The 20,868-nt window shown below is 43.1% G+C and overlaps 1 protein-coding gene across 1 annotated transcript in view; it reads right to left on the reverse strand.

The window, feature by feature from the left end:
- Positions 1 to 20,868, reverse strand: part of OBSCN (obscurin, cytoskeletal calmodulin and titin-interacting RhoGEF) — a 170,512-nt gene that overhangs the window by 113,121 nt on the left and 36,523 nt on the right. The window contains exons 13-27 of the mRNA XM_052695150.1: positions 19,857 to 20,132; positions 17,993 to 18,268; positions 16,932 to 17,207; positions 15,466 to 15,741; positions 13,422 to 13,697; positions 12,374 to 12,649; positions 11,149 to 11,415; positions 10,423 to 10,692; positions 9,943 to 10,206; positions 5,680 to 5,946; positions 5,250 to 5,362; positions 4,393 to 4,546; positions 2,191 to 2,352; positions 1,484 to 1,588; positions 462 to 728 (exon numbers count right to left, since the gene is read on the reverse strand). Of these exons, the coding sequence (XP_052551110.1) occupies positions 462 to 728; positions 1,484 to 1,588; positions 2,191 to 2,352; positions 4,393 to 4,546; positions 5,250 to 5,362; positions 5,680 to 5,946; positions 9,943 to 10,206; positions 10,423 to 10,692; positions 11,149 to 11,415; positions 12,374 to 12,649; positions 13,422 to 13,697; positions 15,466 to 15,741; positions 16,932 to 17,207; positions 17,993 to 18,268; positions 19,857 to 20,132 (3,525 nt within the window). The remainder of the gene's footprint in view (positions 1 to 461; positions 729 to 1,483; positions 1,589 to 2,190; positions 2,353 to 4,392; positions 4,547 to 5,249; positions 5,363 to 5,679; positions 5,947 to 9,942; positions 10,207 to 10,422; positions 10,693 to 11,148; positions 11,416 to 12,373; positions 12,650 to 13,421; positions 13,698 to 15,465; positions 15,742 to 16,931; positions 17,208 to 17,992; positions 18,269 to 19,856; positions 20,133 to 20,868) is intronic.

Consider the following 20,868-nt stretch of genomic DNA (forward strand, 5'->3'; position numbering starts at 1 on the left):
CATGAACATTACATCTATCAGCTAAAAGGAATGTTGTTAAGAAGTCAGACAATAAGACTTTGACACCCTGATGAGAACCCAGATCTTCTGATTCCCAGTCCAATATCCAAAGCAAACCATGACCTTCCCATCCCGATATCAAACTCTTGGCATTATAAAATGGAATAGAGGTTCAATGAAATGCAGATATTGATCATTACTTTTGTGAACTACAGAAACTTATCTCTGAACAAGCTTTTCTCCTAGTAAAGGTCTCTGTAGCTCAAATTTAATGATTCTACTTGGGAGAAATTCATTTTCCAGGATGTTCTTGCCCTTATGAGAGGAGACTTTGGGAAAGCAAAAAACTCTCTGAATTTAAATAATTGCTTAATTTGCACTGTGTTTTCAAAGTAAGTGACAATGGCTTTTGTATAAGCCTATTTGCATTCCATTTTTTAAAAAATTATTATTTTTTTTACCTTCAACAAAGAAATGAGCACTGCTTTTGTCATCAAAGGCATCACAAGTGTATGTGTCCTCATCTTCATAGTCTGCATCGTTGATGATGAGTTTCCGATACACGCCGTCGCTCACAATTTCATACTTGTCACTAGGATGGATTTCAACATCCTTTTTGTACCACTTCACTTCAGCATTGGCACGAGACACCTGGCACTCCAGGAATCCCCGATGCTTTTCAAGCGCAATCTTATCTCGCAGAGGCTTCACAATTTTCACAGGCAGCTCTAAAACAAACAAGCATGTGTGTATATGTATACATATATGTATGTGTATATGTATATATGTACATATATGTACATATATGTATGTATATGTACATATATGTATGTGTATATGTATATATGTACTAATCAGCACAATTTCTGTGAAAGAGGTCAATAAAACTCAGTAGCAATGGTTCTTTTATGGATGGTTACTTGGATGGCGACACTGTTAAGCACTTGATCTAGTGCACAGCAAATAAGGAGCTCATGAAAAGACTTGTTATCCCTATTTTACCACTTGGATGGCCAGATTTCAGAGATAAAGAGTAAATTATTCAGCGCCGTACGGCCGTGCAGTGGCAAAGCCAGGGACTGAACTCAGATTTCCTGAGCTCTTGAGTAGTGTGTTAATTCAAACATCTTCCTTTTCGTTCTCTATCACACTACTTAAGCTTAACATTACATATAAAAACAGACCTGTGCTCTTTTCAAACAACAAGAGAAAATGAAGAATGAAATGTTTGTTATCCCTCAACGTTCAAACACAGATCAACTCAAAAGGTAGAAAATCAACCTGAGAAAATTAACTGTTTTACTTTGCAAAAGTAAATCCCAAACAACAAGGTGCATATTTCACAGGCAGAAAGGTGGGTAGGAGTTTTTATTTCTGCGAAAGGTCCAGGTGTTGTTTAACTTCCTTGGCATTAAAGCAAAGGATGCTAGCTGGTTTAAAACATGAGATAATCAAGCAAAGTCATCATCAGAAGTATAATTACCTTTAACTGTAAGATGGGCACGAGATTCTGCCTTTTCTGCTACAAATTTGATTTCTGCTGCATCTTTGACTTGGACACGTGTGTAAGTCAGTGAGTAGGTCTTTCCTGAAGCAGAGAACACAGAGTCACTAAGGGTGAAAAACACCACTAAGATCATCTAGTCCAACTGCCAACCCACCCCACCAAACTGTGCTGGAGAGCAGACACACAACCACACATTGCTTTCTTGAGCATTGCCAGGGCTGAGCATCATCCATCTGGTTTCACACCACCACTGCCTGTTGTCATCTCAGTGAAGCCACACATTTCCCTACATCCACATCCCCATCAAAGCCTAATCTGAACATGGCTTCTACAAGGACTGACCAAATGCGGCCGCCATCATCTGTAAAGTACTTGAGACAGAAGGATCCCACTCACTGCCAGGCAAAAACTCCTTTCAGAGATGAACTGACTGCCCTGTTCACCCCCACTTTGGAAATAATTGCACTGATTTCCTACCTGCTCCTGGCAGCATGGGATGGTGGGATAGCATCACATTTCCCACACTAAAGTTCCCACCACATCTCTTGTTCAGGCCTAACTGCAATCCCAAAACAAAAGGGAAACTCCCTTCTGAGCCTTCTTAAATTGATTTCAGATGTCCTTTCTGCTTGTTCTCCAACCCACTCCCCACTCAGGAAAAAGATCCCCCCCTTACACCCTACCTTCTTGACGCATTCTAATGTTGTCGTCAGCCTTCAGCTTGTTGTTGTCTTTGTACCACTTGGTTTGAACCTCATCGTGTGAAATCTCACAGACAAAAGATGCACTCTCATATTCATTCACTTCCACATCTTCCAGTGGTTTAACAATCTTGATATCTCGAGCTGTGAAACAGTAGAGATATATTTGTCAGGGTGTCTCCAGAACTGAGTGCACCATCTTTACCTTACAAATATTTGCATGGAAAATAAATGGCATTACATTTTATTCTAAACCACAATCCATTCACAAGTCTTTTCTCTCTTCAACACAGTACATACGTTATCAGCCTTGAACTTAAAGACAGACTTAACAGCTACAATGGAGCATATTGCAAATAGTTTTCATGGAAGCCAGAATCTCATCTTTTCTAAAACATGTCCAGTCACATAAAGGATAGAAAAAACATAAAATAGAATGGCTTAGGTTGGAAAGAACCTTTAAGATCATCTAGTTCCAATCTCCCTGCTACAGGCAGGGACACATCCCTCCAGACCGACTCTTCTTAGGGTCAAGGCTGCTCTCAAGCCATTCTCCTCCTAACCTGTACCTATGCTTGGGATTGCCCCAACCCAGGTGCAGGACCTTGCACTTGGCCATGTTGAACTTCATGAGGTTGCCATGGGTCCACCTCTCCAGCTTGCCCAGGTCCCTCTGGATAGCATTCCTTCCATCTAGCATGTCAACAGCACCACTCAGTGTGGCATCATCTGCAAACTTGTTGAGGGTGCCCTTGATCCCGCTGTCCATGTCACCTACAAAGATGTTAAATGACACTGCTCCCAACACCAGTCTCCACCTGACACTGAGCAATTAACTGCAACTCTCTGAGCGTGACCATCCAGCCAATTCCTTATCATGCAACCTTATCCTTATCCATCAAATCTTTTTCCAATTTGGTGACCAGGATGGCATGCAATGCTTTGCAAGTCCAGGTAGATAACATCAGTTGCTCTTCCATTATCCACTCATGCTGTTACTCCACCATGAAAGGCCACCAAGTTTGTCAGGTATGACTTGACCTTGGTGAAGCTACATTGGTTACCACCAATCACCTCATCTTTATTTTCCAAACTATGCCAGACAGAACTCTCTTCTGTCACTATAAACCTTTTTTCATTCATATGCTTCTCTGCATGCTCCCAGTCTTTCCTTAACTCACGTGCCCAGAACGTATGGAATCCCAGGCACAAGTCTTACCTAAAGGGTACCTTTGCTTCAAAATCTCTTGAACATGACACAATCCCTTTTAACTCTCCAGGTCTGCACTCATTTATGTCAGAACTGGACCATATTTCTGTGCTACTGCTTCCCTTTCCTCCTGAAGGGCCTGGATACAACTTGGATTAACCTCAGGAGCAAAGTTCCTGCATAAGCCAGCCAGCACCAAAACAGCAGCCCAACCTGGCTGCAGAGTGAGAGAAAATGAGAGTTCACCAAAGTAATGGAACAGGACAGATGTTCATGAAGAGACTGCTAACACTGAACCTAAGTGGCCACATGAGGACAGCATCTAGTAAGAAATCAGAAAAAAGGATCCTTTCAGATGTTCCTTTGGAAGATGGCATCTAGCAGGGCATAGCAGACCTGCATGCTCAGTAACCAGTCTGATGCTTCAGAGCCTGGTGATGAATTACAACTGGGGTTTAACCAGTGCAATACATGGAGGGAAAAATCTTTCTTGAGCATAAAGAAGAGAGGCAGCCAGCTATCATGGCATTCTCTTTAGCATTTACTACCCTGGTTAAAAGTATGGCAACTCTTGAAATTGTACCCAGGGACTGTCCAAGTTTGTATTCGAGTACATATGCAAGTCCTTCTTTGGCACTGGCAGAAGCTGAACTAAACCATGGGCATACCAGACACTGAATCCCTGATCTATGCCAGTCTGTCCAGCATTTGCTCATTTGCTGATCTGGAAATACTGTTTAAATTCCAGAAAATATAAATCACTTCTAGTAGATGGAAAATCAATTAGAGCTTCATCCAAAAATATTCTTCTAAGGATAGAACAAGCACACAACAGTTCTGCCAGTATTCTCACTAAAAAGAGAAAGGCATCCAAAAATGACTAACCAAGAAATGCCCAAACTGCCCATCAAGCATTTCTTGCTGTGGAGCAAAATACCTCAATAGGATGTATCTACTCTTTCAGTTAAACATACCATGAACCTTTAGTGTAGCTGATGTCTTGTCTTCAGCTGCTTGGCACGTGTAGGTTCCCTGGTCTTCATATTCACACTTGTGGATAACGAGACTTCTCTTATTTCCCTGGGAAGTAATGCCCACTTTTTTACTTTGCTGGAGCTCCTTCCCATCCTAGAAGGGAAAATGCCAAGTCAGATCTCCAGTCCTTCCACTCTGCACTGACCAAAAGGAGTCTTCAGCTCTGTGCTTAATACACCTGCCTCCCAAGACTTAATGGAACTGTGCTTACTGGAGCATATGCTGCACACTGCAATGTTTTCAACGTGTGGGGAGGGCTGTAGAACATATGTAAATTCTGGCTGACCTGTGACAGCTTAAAGCACTGCAGAGGATTGGCAAAAAGCCCATTTGTACATTATCTTGAAGAAATGACATTATATCCAAGTCAGGGAAGAATCAGCACAGCCCCACCAAGGTACCCAAAGTGCCTGAGCAAATTCTCAGACTGTCAGGTGCAAAGAAAACTGAGGTTTTACCTTAAAACTCAGTTCACAACGGAGCTATAAATTCTGGGTGAGAATTTCTGTGTGAGAGCTGAAGCTCAAGACTGTACTCCTACCAACAACATTTTGTGCAGCAAGACTTCAGGAGTTCACAATAAGCTCAATACAAATTTCGATTTCAAGCTGATAAATGAACTCAGGATATAACAACAAAGAGTGCTGATTTTGGGCAAGTAAAAGAGCATAAAGGAAAGAGAGCTATTCCAAAGCTATAAAGAAAAAGCTCAGACTTGCATCCCTTGGAAGTGAAATTAAAGGCTCTCATTCATTTCCAGAGAAGCCAGAAATGAAAATGTCATTGCGTGCCATACCTTGAACCACTTGACATCCACATTGGGCCTGGACAGCTCACACTCAAATGCAACCTTGTCCTTCTGAGTGACACTGATATCTGCCAACGGTTTGCTGATTTTCACAGGCAATTCTGAGAAGGAAAAAAAAAAGGATGTGCATTTAATTGGGAATGAGGTCTCCAGGAGCATCTGGCATGAGGAATAATAAAAGGCAGGGCCTACTTTCCATGCTTCATATAACTTGTAATTAATAACAAAAACCTACTGTTTTGAGCACGTTATCATTACTCGTGCTAGGGACAATGATGTTACAACAATCCTCTTGATACTTGAGGGATATTCTGTTGGCTCAGTGCACAATGTTCTCTGCAGTTGCAAAGAAAGCTGGTTGTGCTCTTAAAGTACTCTGGAACAGGAGCAGACAACCAAATCCCAAAGCAAGCAGTACCTCTCACAGTGAGCCTCCCCGATGAATGAATGCCCTCTGCTTTAAAGGAGATGAGTCCTGCATCTTCAAGAGTCACAGAAGAAAGTGTCAGCGAATGTTTCTTCCCCTGGACGCCCATCGTGACATTTGGTGCAGGCTTCAGCCTCACACCATCCTTCTGCCAAGTCCCTTCCACATCCTCGTGGGACACCTCCACAGAAAAGGTGACAGTGCCCTTCTCAGAGACTTCGAGGGGCTGCAGACCTTTCACCAGCTTGATCTGCCTCACTGAAAAACAACAGGGAGAGGTTGGAGATCTCACACCAGGAGCTGAGAAATAGAATCCTAGAATGAATCATACAAAGGTTTGGGTTGGAAGGGACCTTTAGGGTCATCTAGTTCCAACCCGCCTGCTGCAGGCAGAAACACCTCCCTCTAGACCAGGTTGCTCAAAGCCCCATCCAGCCTGGCCTTGAATGCCTGAATAGCATCAGGACTTCCAAAAGAAACTCCTCCCCCAAATACAGTATCTGCAAATTAAACAACAACCTTTACAAAAAGGAAAACTTGTTCATAATCAGATCATGTGTCCTCTTCTTAAATGGATCCTTCCAGATGGAAAAAAACAGCCACAGGCAGAAGTTTCAAGTGGCCTCTAGATATTATCCCACACTGTATTGCACACAAGACCAAAAAAAAATTACTTTTGCAAAGTTGTTCTTCTTATAAGGCAATGACCATTTGGGGAATAGTAGAACTAGGTAAAGTTTAACTTCATATCAAGAGACTTGAAATTTTATTCTCATGTTCTTGGTATAATTTCTGCTATGATTATTTGGCCTAATTATGCTTTTCCCCAATGAAAGCCTGGAATTGTAGCACAAGAAGGACCAGTTTACCCATGACTTTTTTATTTGTCTTACTCAAACATCTCCTTCTGACCATAACTGGCAATAAAATATTCATCCAGAATACAGGTTTGAGCAGCTCAGTTGCTTCTAGGATCTCCTGGAATCTTAAGCTTGGAACACACGCTTGTCTTCTGACTAAGTGCCTTTTATAGTGGAGTAAAGCAATAGGTTTTCACATAGCTATTCCTCATTGACTTTGCTCTGAAAGCGTTCTCAAACCATCAATATCAGTCCAAGGAGAAGGGAGAGAGATGGGAGTGATGCTCACTGCCAGACTGTGAGCATTCAAAGAACATCTGCTGATGAGCTCCAATATAGCCAAAGAATATATTCCAATATTTGCTTAAGTGACAAGAAATATGGAGCATAACTTCAGTCTTCTGCTGTTAAACTCTTGCTTCTACCATAAACCAGGATAAGAGCTCAATGCTGTTTTAGATGGAGGACTCGTAATTAAAATAACTACAGCAGAATGAGACTTTTGCACACTGCCCCTTTCCTGTGCATAATTACAGATTGTATGATCACAGTAATTCTCTACTACAATTAGCTAAATTCCAGTTTGGATCATGCTTCACCTTGGATCACTTAAAGCTTCAGCCACTTGATGAAACTCTCAGTTCGTCTATAGAGAAGCTATTTTCTACAGTGTCAATAAGCTGTGATTGCAGCTGGATATCTGGAGAGCACAAGTCCTGTAGTTATCTTGTACCAACATCTTCCCCTTCCATCAGAACAGGAAGTTTTTAATCCAGACTCATGCAAGCTTGCATAACACACCTTGTGCAAAACTGTGAAAACACTGTTGGCAGCTATCAGGACAGCCAATTGCTTCCTGCACAGACACTGCTCTATCAGTTTTGCTTTTTTTGCTTGGCTGTAACAACAGCCAGTGTCTAAAAACTCACACAGCTGAAGCAACCATGCTGATACATCGCAGGCACTGGAGGTGCTCAAAGTCACGGGGATGTGGCACCGAGGGACATGGTCAGTAGGCATGGTGGGGTGGGCCGGGGTTGGAGCTGGGGATCTCAGTGATCTTCTCCAACCTGAATGATTTGATCTTGCTGGAAGGAAACTGACACAATCAGAGCTTGAAAAAAAATGCCTCGGGGTGCAACTTGTAAGAGGGAATGAAGCAGCAAACTGCCCAGCGCTGAGCTGCGCTCTTCCAACACGAGGTATCAATGAACTGCTGTATTTCCCTGTCTTACGTGGAGCCATTCATCCAATCTCACTGAAACAGTAAGCCTGAACCTAAACATAAATCAGCATCGTAGTCACCTGTGGTTCCTTAAATATCCAGAAAGACACTCAAGAGGGTAATTCAGTGCCTCTACAAATTGAAGCAGTCTCTGGAGGTCTTGGTATTTTTCAATCTCTGTTGGCTACAGAAGGATCTGAAGTGACGCACATGGCCCAAAGATCAGCACTGACAATCAGCTGCAGCTTAATATCTGCGGGTTGTTTTGCTTGTTTGCTTGCTTGTTTTATTTCCTACAGCCATCCAGTTTGGAGAAAAGATGAGCAACTGCCAATAGCAGTGATATAACTGCACATTTTGGGACACAGAAGCAGAGTTTTGTGACAACTGTCAGCCCAGAATATGTTGGTGATGAAGCTGTCCTAACAGTGCATGCCAGTAATCTGACAAACCATGCTCTGTTTGAGACAGTTTATCATCAATTCTTGATATTTTTGATCCCCAGTTTGCTCTTAGGCAAACAAACAATAAACAAACCAAAAACCAACCCAGTCCTCATCTCACCCTTCCCAGCTGCTGCCTCACAGAAGTGGCAAAATAAAAATTCTTTTGGACTAGAAGAGAGATTTGCAGTGGAGTAACTTAAATCAGAACAGGAAATTGAAGGTGTTGGGAAAGACACCCAGGCTTAACTACAGGGCATGCATGCAGAATCACAAGACAAAGGCCAAAATCAGAGAAATTAGAGCTTTGTGAGAATTAATGGGGTTGTTCTCAGCGATTTCCTCATGCCCAACCTATTTGCAAATGTAAACCCTTCCAGTGAAAAAAAGGAAAGCTACATATAGGTGGGGAGAATTGTTGGTGAAATTATTTGTGATGTTTTCCCTAATAATAGGCCCAAAATCCTGGAGCAAGAGTTAAACTTAAGCATTCACTCTATGTAAGTAATCTCACGGAAGGAAACTGCAAAGCTAATCCACAGCTAAGACAGTTTAGAGATGAATTGCAGAAGCTTGTTTACTTTGCAGAAGTCTGAGCTTTAACCTGCTCTAACATCTGTGCACTGCTGAGATTCTACTACAAAAAGTCTGAAGCAATGCAACAAACCAACCTGTCCATCTTGTAAAAGAACACACTCACACCACCAGAACACAAAATTCTATGGCTGAAAATACCTACAAAAATCATCCAGCCCTTCTCCATTGCTCCAGGACATGTTCAGCTCTCTGTGTCCCAGACAGATATTTCACAAACCTTTTCTGAAACCCGTGGTGGAGGCTTCAAAGCCCCTCCAAATGGCTTATTCAATCATCCAACCATTAAAAAGCTTTTTTGTTGTATAACAATCTTTCTCATTGCAATTGAATTCCATTATTTCTGCATGGAGAACAGATTGTTTGATTTTCCACTTTCTAAGAGCCTTTTATGTACCATAAGCCTGCTATCAAGTCTTTCAGTACCTATTATTTATGACCTACACAGCAGCAATTGGTGGCAGGGGCTTTGTAGACAAAATTAGATAGACCTTAAGTGCTTAAATTCTGTCCTTGTCTATTCTGTAGCAATCATGGCAAAAGGATGCAGGAAATAGGACAGAAGTACAGGGCTACACCTGAGGCACCATTAGCTTACTTGAAAGGAAAGCATCCATAGATAGATTGGCTCTTGTGTTTTTATTTTGATTTTTTAACTCTGACTGAGCATAAAGAGATTCTCTGAAAGATGTGCTTTGTAGAGAAGAATGGATGAGTAAGCAGGGAATAGGTTGCTGATAGCTATACAAATGAAAAAAGCAGACTGCACCAGAGTGAGAAATACCAGAATCATAGAATGGCCTGGGTTGAAAAGGACCACAATGCTCTTCCAGTTCCAACCCCCTGCTATGTGCAGGGTCAGAAACCACCAAACCAGGCTGCCCAGAGCCACATCCAGCCTGCAGGCATGGGGCAGAAGAAAGAGAAGAATCAGCTAAAAGATTATGGTCAATGAGAAGCCTTCTCTTCCACCTTATCTCAGGAATTTATCTGATGGCCAAGCCCACAGCTGTGACCCCATGACCCCATGGCAAGAAGGGGTGGCAGTGGCCACTGTGATAATGGAGAAGACCTGAATCCAAGTTCAAATTGGATCCAGTGTATTTACAGACCTTGCAATCATTCAACTTACTTTCCACATTGATCTTGGCTTGGGTCTTGTCATCAGGACTCTCACAGCAGTAAAAGCCCCTGTCTGCAAAGGAGATGTCCTTAACTATCAAGATATGCTTTGTTCCCTCAGCTTTGATCTGTATTTTTTCACTTGGCTTCAATACAATGCTGTTCCTCATCCACTTGACTTCTCCAGGCTTGGTCAGCTCTACCTCCAGGGTCACTGTGTCTCTCTCTTCAACAGTTTTAGGCTCCAGTTTCTTCTTGAATGAGATTGAGGCCTCTGGTAAATGAGAAGAAATAATAGTAACAATGTAAAGAATCCACAGAACATTTTTTTAGAAAGAATTTAAATGGTAGCTCCAGTCCCAGTGCACTCTGGGGAACCCTACTTAAGGAAATAAAATTCCATACCGTTACCATAATCAGAGGAAAGACTACATAAAACCCACAAACAGCACCAGTGACAACCTGTCAGCAGGGCATTACTGCCCCTTACCCCGGACTCTGAGGTTGGCTGTGCTTTCTACGCCCTCAGCATTGGCAGAGATTTCAGCTGCATCTTCCAGTGTCAGATCAGTGATGGTGAGGCTGTGGTTGGTGTCCTCCTGTGAGATCACATATTTCTTGCTGGCTTCAATCTTGACACCATTCCTGAACCAGGTGACCACAGCATCACTGGGAGTAACAGTGCACTTGAACACAGCCTCTTTTCCTTCTTCAGAAGCCACGTTGCCGAGACTCTTAACAAATTTCACCACTCTGGGAGCTGATGGAGAAGAAGAAACCACTTAGGAGCACATCTTTGAGATGCAGTGTGACCCAACGGGGGCAGTGATTTTATTGGAAGCATCAGATTTTATAACTCGCAGTAAGTGACCACCATAACGCCCCACCACATCTGCTGTCTGTAGGTTGCATCTGTAAAGATGCAAGACAAAAAAAAAAAAGAGAGAGGAAAAGAAGGGGAAAAAAATCCCATCCTACATTTAGGATGCTAAACTCCAGCCTCGATGTGGCACAAATTTGCCCACCTACATGAGCTGTGCTCTTCACAAATAGATGTTCCACAGCTATTTAGAGAGGAAGCGAAGTTCCCTACTCGGTTGTCAACACAGGGAGCAGCATAAACACATGAATAAAGTCAGCTCTGCAGGGTTGTAACGGCTGATGAGGGAAGCCAAGAATCCTTCCCCACTGCCACCCCTCGTTTGCAGTGACATACCTTTGGGGGTGATGGTAATGCTGCTCTTGTCATCTCTGGACTCACAGAAGTACTCTCCCTCATCCTCAGCCCGGATCCCTGTTATTGTCAGGGTTCGTTTGACCCCTTCCTCATGAATCTGGAAACGTTTGCTGGGTTTGATCTCAACTGCATTCCTGCGCCACACCACCTTGCCTTTGGCATGGCTCACTTCACAGCTCAAAGTGACACTGCCTCCAATCTCAGCCTGAACGGCTTCGAGCTGCTTGGTGATCTTCACTGGGATTTCTAAGATGGAGAGAGAAGAAAAGAACTGTGAGAAAGTAGAAGTTATGAACTGTGTTCTACAGAACCTATTAGAGCCAAATTTAAAAGGAAAAAAACAACACAAGAAAGACAAAACAAACAAAAAGCCACAGACAGACTTGGGGATCGGGGTAGGCTGAAATAAACCCAATATATGGAAATCTGGAGAGATTTTATCGACATGGAACTATATGACCTTTATCATTCTGCAACACAAGAACAGTGCCTTAAAGAGGCTTGAAGTTTACTTTTCTGTGTTTCTAATCTTCTACCTGATGAGATGCACGGTGGTTTTTTGTTGCTATTGTCGGTTGGTTGGGACTGTCCCTTGTTGCTGCTTTAATTGTTTTTAGTTTGTTTGTTTGTTTTAAATCAGAGTCTAATTTGCCTGAATGTAATTAAAAATCTGCTGCTAGAACCCCAGCAGCCACATTTGTACTGCATGTAACTGCAGACACAGCCAACGGGATGTGACACATTCAACCTGCTGGGTGGATCACTCCCATGCACTCACAGCTGAATGGAGCTGGTGGGGTGCACCCCAGCTGCAGATTTCTCCAGCGTCTGAAGGGACATAAATCCCATTCTACATCCTCCTCCTCAGATTTGTCATGCTTAGCAGAGTCAGGAAGAGCTGAGGCTCTGCCCTTGTCCTACCAAGTGCTTTACGAGGAGATAGAAATTGTGTGATGACAGTGGGAAACAAACAGCAGGAAAAGAGCCCATCATAGCTCTTGAGATCTCGAGCAGCCAGCAGAGGACAAACTTGGATCTCTGGGGGCAAGAAGGACTTTTCTGGTCTATGTTGGGGCAGCTGCAATGGCAATTAAATTATAAAGGTTGGAACAGCTTTTAGGAGAGATCAATCTTCTTCACTTTATCCTCCTATAAGAAAAGAGCAGCTGTTAGGAAGGGACACAAGTTGCAGGCTGCTGCTCACCTTTCACTTCTACTTTGAATTCCTGCTTGTCATTCTTTGTTTGGCAAGCATACACAGCAGTGTCTGTGCTCTCTGCCAGGTTCACTGTCAGAGTCCTGGATGCCCCATCACTCTTGATCTCATACTTCTTGCTCGCCTTGATTTCTCTTCCATCTTTGTACCACTTCACTACAGCTGTTTCTGGTGTTACTGAAGTGGTCAGAGTGATGCTTTCATGTTCTTGTACAACGAGAGGTTCCTTCTGGACAAATTCCTTTCCAAATTTAGCCTCTGGTTCTGGGAAAGATATTGAAAGAGGAAAACTAATAACTTCTCAAATCCTCAAAGACAGCAGTTTGCAGTTTCCACGACTCACAATTGCATACCAGCTCCCTAATCTGTTAGAACATAGGAATATGGCTAATACAATCTTTTGCTGAGTGGGAAGAAAGAAAATGCTCCATCAGGATATCCAGAGCTTCTGCTTAGAAGAGAAGCAAAGGAATGGAAATTGAAGTATGCATTTTATTTGCTACCCGTGAAAATGTGTTTCTTAAAAGTAAAATTACCTGTGTAATTCTTCTGCCATTTCCAGAATTCTAAAACTAATCAAGAAGTATTAATATGCTGAGTATGGCCTATTTTCTATTCATTTTACTCCCTTTCTCTTGGCCTCTTCATCTCAAACAATGCTTTGCCACAGAACTGGGCAGCTCTGGAACACACAGCAGCAGAGGGAATTGTCTTAATCACCTTCCTCCCTATCTCTCTCTCTGCTCTTCAGAACTTCCCATGCCTACTTTCAGCTGCTGGTCACTGAAACAGATCAGGTGATGAGGTGTGCAAAGATAAACAAAGTCTGTATAGCATTTCCTTAGTCAAAAATATTCCACGACCAGATTTTCACCTTGCTACCACTACATCAAAAAGGAGAATCTAATTTGTGCTGCAGTTCATTGATGTTGTTTCAGGGGGAACCACAGCTGCACCATGCCCACAGGGTAGAAGATAGCCAGTTTTCCCCTAAGCCACAGCATTGCTGCTTAGTGCTCACAAAGCGAACGCTCACCAGTTGCTTCCAACTTGAAGGTCAGCTTCTGGCCAGCAGCCTCACAGACGTATTCTCCAGCATCTTTCTTCTCCACCTGCTCCACAACCAGACGCCGGGTTTTGCCCACAGTTTCCATTTTGAACTTTCTAGAGGAGGCAAGCAGTCTTCCATCCTTGTACCATTTTACTTCGGTTGTATCCTGTGCTACTTCACAGCTGAGGGCGGCACTTTCTGCCAGGGCAGCACTCACCTCCTTCTGCACCTTCTCCTGGTTTATAAACGCAGGTTTTGGCTCTGAGTGCAGCAAAGAAAGAAAGTATTGGCTGAGGGACTGAAATGAGACCACCTTGCAGGTTTGTCTGTGCAGGTTGGAAAACTTTCAGGTTACCGCTTGTGCCCACACTGATTGCCTTCACTAGAGAATATCAACTCTTCTGTTTAAGCAGACTGTAATGCCAAATCTAGGCAAGAAAGAACCTAGGAACTGAAAAGGAACCAAGAGGATCCTTCACACCAGTCCCATGGTTGCAAACATATTTAACCCAAACGTTCCCAAAGAACATCTGTCCTGCAGGCAACCAAAAGCCCCTGAGTTCCTTTTACTAAAGACCCACAGTGAAACATCAAAGACACATAAACGTGTGACAGCAAAGCCACTGGCTTCGTGGCTCACTTTTCATGACCCAGAACAGTATTCCTGGCTTCTTGAACACACTCCTCATGGCCTCTTTCATTGCCACAGCTGTGACTGTCAAAGGCACAAAGGAAATATGCTCTCCCTACAGCACCCAGGTAGCCCAGCACAGTGGCTGGCAAAGTACACAAGTATGTTTGCAACTTCATGGTTCCCTTTGACATCACAAGCTTAAAATAGGTTGGGGACTCAGCAGACCTGGTCTGAAGAACCCTTTGCTGGGAACCTTTCCTGACCAAAGGCCATTAAGCACCCAGCAAAATGTTAGGGCATCTTGAAGGCTGAGATCTCAAGTATGTTATGTCACAAGTTGGGAAAGAAGCATTTGCAACCTATCACAGTGAGTGCTGATGCCAAAATGGCAAATGACAAAACATATTCCAGCCACAAAGCTTTCAGAAATGAAAGTGTGACATGAGAAGAATTTTGCAATGGCTCTCTCACAATTAAAATCTTATAACAAAAGAATGCATGAGAAAAAATACTTAGGTGTTTTCTGAAAAGATTCTTCTAAGGAATGTTTTCTTGTGGTAAGTAGATGCCTCACAGTAGAATAGAGAAGAAACCAAGCAGGCAAAATGTGAAATGAAGAAATGCTTCTCTGTTAATGATTAATCACCTATTTGCTGCCATTCAGAGCTATTTTCATTTTAACACTGCTCTTGTGCTGGTTATCAGCAGAAATTTTAGCTCAGCTGCTTTCTGCTGGTCCAGCACTGTGCAGAAAGGCTTCACAGCAGGATCACTCTGGGCACACATCTCTCCACTGCCCTCCTTTAAATTCAGCTGAAAACGTTTCTGTTCCTCATCCTGATGGCTCCTAACTTACCCTTCTGTTTTTTGCCTTACCAACCCAGTCCTTTGTTCTTTGTGTGCAATTTGCAGATATTTTACTTTGAGTTCTGGGAACACTCAGCTCCATCAGGTCTCTCACTGTGAGAGGCAGACTCACCGTTCCAGATGCAGCCCCCAACATAAAGGCATAGCAAACAGGCTGCTAGGAGGAGCTCCTGCTGCCCCTGCCATGACAGGCTGCACACAGAACATGCACTCCAGCCTCACCACGCATTCTTGTCTTGGTTAAGTGTTTCAATGAGTAAGAATCACTGTTTGGGATCTCAGGCACAGGACGAACTTGAATAATATCTTGAATATTGCTTCTGTTGTACGTCTATCAGCAATTATTATTCTACAGACTGAAACAGGCCTTTGTGCCACAGTAAAACCAAATACTTCACTTGCTACAAATCCAGGCAGTCAGGGGAAAAAAAGCTCAGCACAGACAATTGCAACTGGATCACTGCATAACAGCAACTACAGTTTTTGCTTTATTACCCTCTGCTGTGATACAGACAATACTTGTCTCACCTGTGACGTGGATCTTGAAGGTCAGTTTCTGGCCAGCAGCCTCACAGCTGTACTCCCCTGCATCTTTCTTCTCCACCTGGCTCACCACCAGCCGGCGCAATTTGCCCTCAGACTCCACCCTGAACTTCTTGCTCGAGGTGAGCAGTTTCCCCTCCTTGTACCACTTCACCTCAGTCTTGTCCTGGGCCACCTCGCAGCTCAGCATGGCGTTTTCTGTTGGTGCAGCCTTCACCTCCTTCTGCACCTTCTCCTTGTTTGTAAATACAACTTCTGGCTCTGAGAAGAGAAAAAGATTCATGTCTGAGATATGAATTTGCCCACTGCCCTACTAGCTTACAGGAACAATGGAAAACCATCTCTGACCTGGCAGAACACACCTAAATTTGCTGGAAGAACATTGAAACTGTGCCATGGAAGGTGATTTGCTTGGTTTTCATTTGCTTGTCTGTCTGCTGCAGTTCTGTTTCCTAAAGAAGCTTTTAGTAATATTTTTGTGACAAAGCAACTATCTCTGTGCAGCAAGCTAGGATATCTTAAAGCCACTGTACTGCAGTCAAAGGAAGAAATTTGGTTGAAGCTGAGTGCAAATTGATTAATTCCTATGTCAGGAAATGTACCATGCTGCATCAGAGACCCATATCATTCGTTTCTTTTGTTCCCAACAGCTGCCTCTGCTGTCAGCACTGGGTCGTTTTGCTCCTGCAAAGAGTGACAGACCAGGACTTCATGTTCAGAACTTTGTCACTATTTCTCATCCCACCCTGAGAAAAGCTTAGCTTATCTCACATTATTGCATCCAAATGGTGAAATACCCTTATCCTCCAGGAGGCACATTAGTCAGGTCACTTGCAAGAGAATTAGGAGACAGAGAGTAGGCCAGAAAACAAAACTGTTTTTCCTACTCTGGAGCCACAATAGGGCAACGAATCTTGGATGACTCTCCACACCACTTTCTTCCCCTTGCTGCCAACCACTGATGCCTCAGAAACATTAATCTACACGAAACCTTCCAGTTGTATCTTCCCCACAGGATGATGAATAAAAAGGGATCAGACATTGGGCTGATACCCAAATGCTCACCACATTGCTCCTCTTCTAAAACACTTAGAGAATCAGCTGCATTGCAGAGTTATCCAGTTGTGGAAGTGTGTGGGGATAAAGAGGTACAACTAGAACCTTCCTGTGTATGGATCTGTTCCCACAGCAAAGGGAAAATGTGGAAGTTTTAAAGAATGGAGCTGCCTGTCCTAAGGACTTTCTAAAGCTTTATAGAGGAGATATAAAGGGAAATATATATTCAAACTCTTTTCATCATTTTTCCATCAGACCTAAACCATACCAGTCATGATTTCCAAAAACATGACACCTAACAGGAAATATTCTTATACAAGAATAATCATTTTTCTAAATATTCTAGAAATTATTCTAGGAATAGAAAGAAAAGGGCAAAGAGTGTCCTGTCTCACCTGTGATGTGGATCTTGAAGGTCAGTTTCTGGCCAGCAGCCTCACAGCTGTACTCCCCTGCATCTTTCTTCTCCACCTGGCTCACCACCAGCCGGCGCAATTTGCCCTCAGACTCCACCCTGAACTTCTTGCTCGAGGTGAGCAGTTTCCCCTCCTTGTACCACTTCACCTCAGTCTTGTCCTGGGCCACCTCGCAGCTCAGCGTGGCATTTTCTGTTGGTGCAGCCTTCACCTCCTTCTGCACCTTCTCCTTGTTTGTAAATACAACTTCTGGCTCTGAGAAGAGAGAGATACATTAGTTGGGCCACATAGAAGAAGAGCAGGATTTTGGCAAGGAGTCAGAAAACTGGATCAGTTCTCCCCGTCTGATGTCCCAGCAGAATGATGTGGAGAGAAGTTGTGCAATCTGTGGATGCCCCATCCCTGGAAATGTTCAAGTGCAGATTGACTGGGTCTTAGAGCAACCTGGTGTGGTGGAACGTATCCCTGTCCACGACAGGGTTTGGAACTGGATGATCTTTAAGGTCCCTTCCAACAAGAGCCATTCTATGATGCTTCTTGTATGACTCTCCATGTCTCTTTCTTCCCCTAGCTGCAATTTACTTCATGTCTTAGAATCATTAACTTACACAAAACATTCCTGTAGTGTTCTCCCCATAAGCTGAAATGAAACATTCCAAAGTAAAATAAATGTGCAAACACAGGGCACACATACCCTAGTGCTTGACACAAAGCCCCTGTTCTGAAACTTCCTGAAAATCAGCTGCAATGCAGAGTTGTCCCAGTGGTACCAGTATGTGAGAATGGAGAAATGCAATCACAACTTTCCTTTCTATGGCCTCATTCCCACAACAAAGGGAAAATTCCTGAAGATTTTCAAGGATGGAGATGCCTCACGACTGCATTTGGAATAATACATTCAATTTCCTCATCAGAAATAAGCCACCCCAAAGATTGGCTCCAATAATTTTAAGCATAACAGGAAAATCTTACAGACTAACAGTCGTGTTCTAAAACACTCTGTAAATAGGAAAGAAAGGCTCAAGAGTGTCCTGTCTCACCTGTGACATGGATCTTGAAGGTCAGTTTCTGGCCAGCAGCCTCACAGCTGTACTCCCCTGCATCTTTCTTCTCCACCTGGCTCACCACCAGCCGGCGCAATTTGCCCTCAGACTCCACCCTGAACTTCTTGCTCGAGGTGAGCAGTTTCCCCTCCTTGTACCACTTCACCTCAGTCTTGTCCTGGGCCACCTCGCAGCTCAGCGTGGCATTTTCTGTTGGTGCAGCCTTCACCTCCTTCTGCACCTTCTCCTTGTCGATAAAAGCATCCTCTGCTTCTGGAATTGAAGGCAAATGGACAAATTTAAGGCATGAATCTTTTCTACACAGCCTTCCCCAAATGCCCACGTTAGTCTTTGGATTGTACTGTTGAGGATAGCTTTCCCACTTGCATTTCCTGCCAGTGCCATCAACTGAATGCCCACATCTGGACTACATCAACTGCCAGCAAAGATCTTCCTCCCTGACACCCCAAAGCAGCTTAGATAGCCATAAATTGTTTTCATTTATACTAGTATCATGTTCCAAAATCTTCAGAGAAATACCCATTTCCCCAGTGTCCAGCAGCACACCAGCACACACAGTCATTGAAAAGTTTGTTTCATATAAGGGGACAGGCATTAAATTGTCCAAACAAGCTGACAGCTGTAAGTTGTTTTCCCAGTAAAAGCCAAGCTAGGCTTGAGAAGCAGTCTTTACAGTAATAAACATTGTGTATTTATTATCTTTATTTCCTCAGAGCTCCAGGGATGTGTCAATCCAGAGCTGTGTTTCTGTAATGTATTGAAACTAGTTAGCCCCATGGTGCTGTAATTGTTCAGCACTGCACCAGCTCAGAACCAAAAGCAAACTAATACATGAACTCATCAGTTTGCCTAAAGTTTATCAGGACACAGGTGAGGGTCAAGGTTAAATCCTGTTTGTGATTAAGTCATAGTGAGGAAATCTATTTTTCTCTCCTACTTACTTCTGAAAACACTTCTAATATCTCATTAGTTTTCAGAGGCCATAATAAAATAGTTTCCCCTATGGAATCATAGAATGGATTGGGTGAGAAGGAAGCTTTAAAGATCATCCAGTCTGACCTCTTGCCATGATCAGGGACATCATTACTAGATGCTGCTGCCCAGTGTCCCCATCCAGCCTGGCCTTGGATGCTCCTGATGATGAGTCACCCACAACCTTCTCTGAACAATCTGTTCCAGTGTATCACCACCCTCATCATAAAGAACTTTTCTTATGTCCAATCTGAATCTGCTGAAACCCATTGCCCCCTGTTCTTTTATTATAGACCCTAGCAAAATGTCTTCTTCCATCTTTCATATGAGACTCTCCTAATGTACTGAAAGTTTGCCTTCCCCTCTTTCTGGAAAGAAAAGCACCAGCTTTAAGCCTTTTTATTTCCTTCATACCTGCTATAGAGAAGCAAACAAAAGAAAACACATGGATACTGTTTATTGGTGCAGGTTTCTTTGATTTAATAGAAACCACTAATGCCTCCTTCCAGCACTGCGACCGAATGCTGTCTCTGAGATTATGTAGGAACAAGCACTTGCAAGGGAGTGCTTGTGCTCTGAAGATATTTTTAATATCCTTTAATTTCCCCCGTAATTACTGAATTCTCATTTTGCTATCACTGCATTTCCCTGAGATCCAGTTATCTCCAGCATGTCCTAAGCTTAGGCTACCAAAGTCCTCTGTGTTCACAACTTCAAGAGGCAAACAGATTGTGAAAAGTACACGAGTTAAACAGTAGAATGTTAAATTCTGTCTACATCACTGACTGCTGGGGTTGAATGTGTCAAGCCACTTAGCTTTCCCCTCCTTTTTTGAGGGGTTCAGTACAGTTGAAGCAATTTCACTCACCTGTGACGTGGATCTTGAAGGTCAGTTTCTGGCCAGCAGCCTCACAGCTGTACTCCCCTGCATCTTTCTTCTCCACCTGGCTCACCACCAGCCGGCGCAATTTGCCCTCAGACTCCACCCTGAACTTCTTGCTCGAGGTGAGCAGTTTCCCCTCCTTGTACCACTTCACCTCAGTCTTGTCCTGGGCCACCTCGCAGCTCAGCGTGGCATTTTGAGTCAGTACAGCCTTCACCTCCTTCTGCACCTTCTCCTTGTTGATAAAAGCATCCTCTGCTTCTGCAGATTGGGAGAATATTTAGAATGCACAAGTATGTTCACACTGTCCAATGTGTTCAAAACCAAAAGCAAAATGCTGCTTATGACACCTTCGTGTATGTTTGTCATTTTAGAATGGTCTCGTTTGTACTAAAGGTGATCCAGATTAAATATGTTCAGTCGATTAATTACCAATGACCCAACACTTCATTCATTGTCTGCTATATCCACATATTCTTCACGTATTAAATATTCTTCATATTCATACCTTTAAATATTCTTCATACCTCCAATATTTTCCAGTAATTAAGGTTTCTGAGCAAATATTTTCCTTATTTAAGCCCAGAGCTGTTTCTAAAAGAGCTCCTTGCAACCTCCCCCTGTAAGTGGCTGGGAATCTAGATACACTAATGCACCAGAGAAGGATGCATGATGTGAACTTCTTGAGATCCTTTTTGACTCCATTTCTATGTGGTTCTTGGAGCTGTGCATAACTTGTTCCTAAAAAATCTGTTTTTAGAGGGGGGTGATAGTGATAGTTTTAGGATTACACTGATCAAAAACTGGAAGCAAAAGGAAATACTAAATATAAGCATGTCATGCTCTGTGATATGCAGGTCTCAGGAATGACTCTAGAAAAACAGTAATTTAAATATTTCTTATTGGAACCTGAAATGCTATTTTACACAGAGCAATGTGTTATGCAGTATTTATATGACCCCTGATGGTGCTTGTTTCTGTCCTTGTAGGCAGGAGT

Source organism: Tympanuchus pallidicinctus, unplaced genomic scaffold, assembly GCF_026119805.1.
Source record: "Tympanuchus pallidicinctus isolate F22 unplaced genomic scaffold, pur_lepc_1.0 scaffold3, whole genome shotgun sequence".
NCBI lineage: Eukaryota > Metazoa > Chordata > Aves > Galliformes > Phasianidae > Tympanuchus > Tympanuchus pallidicinctus.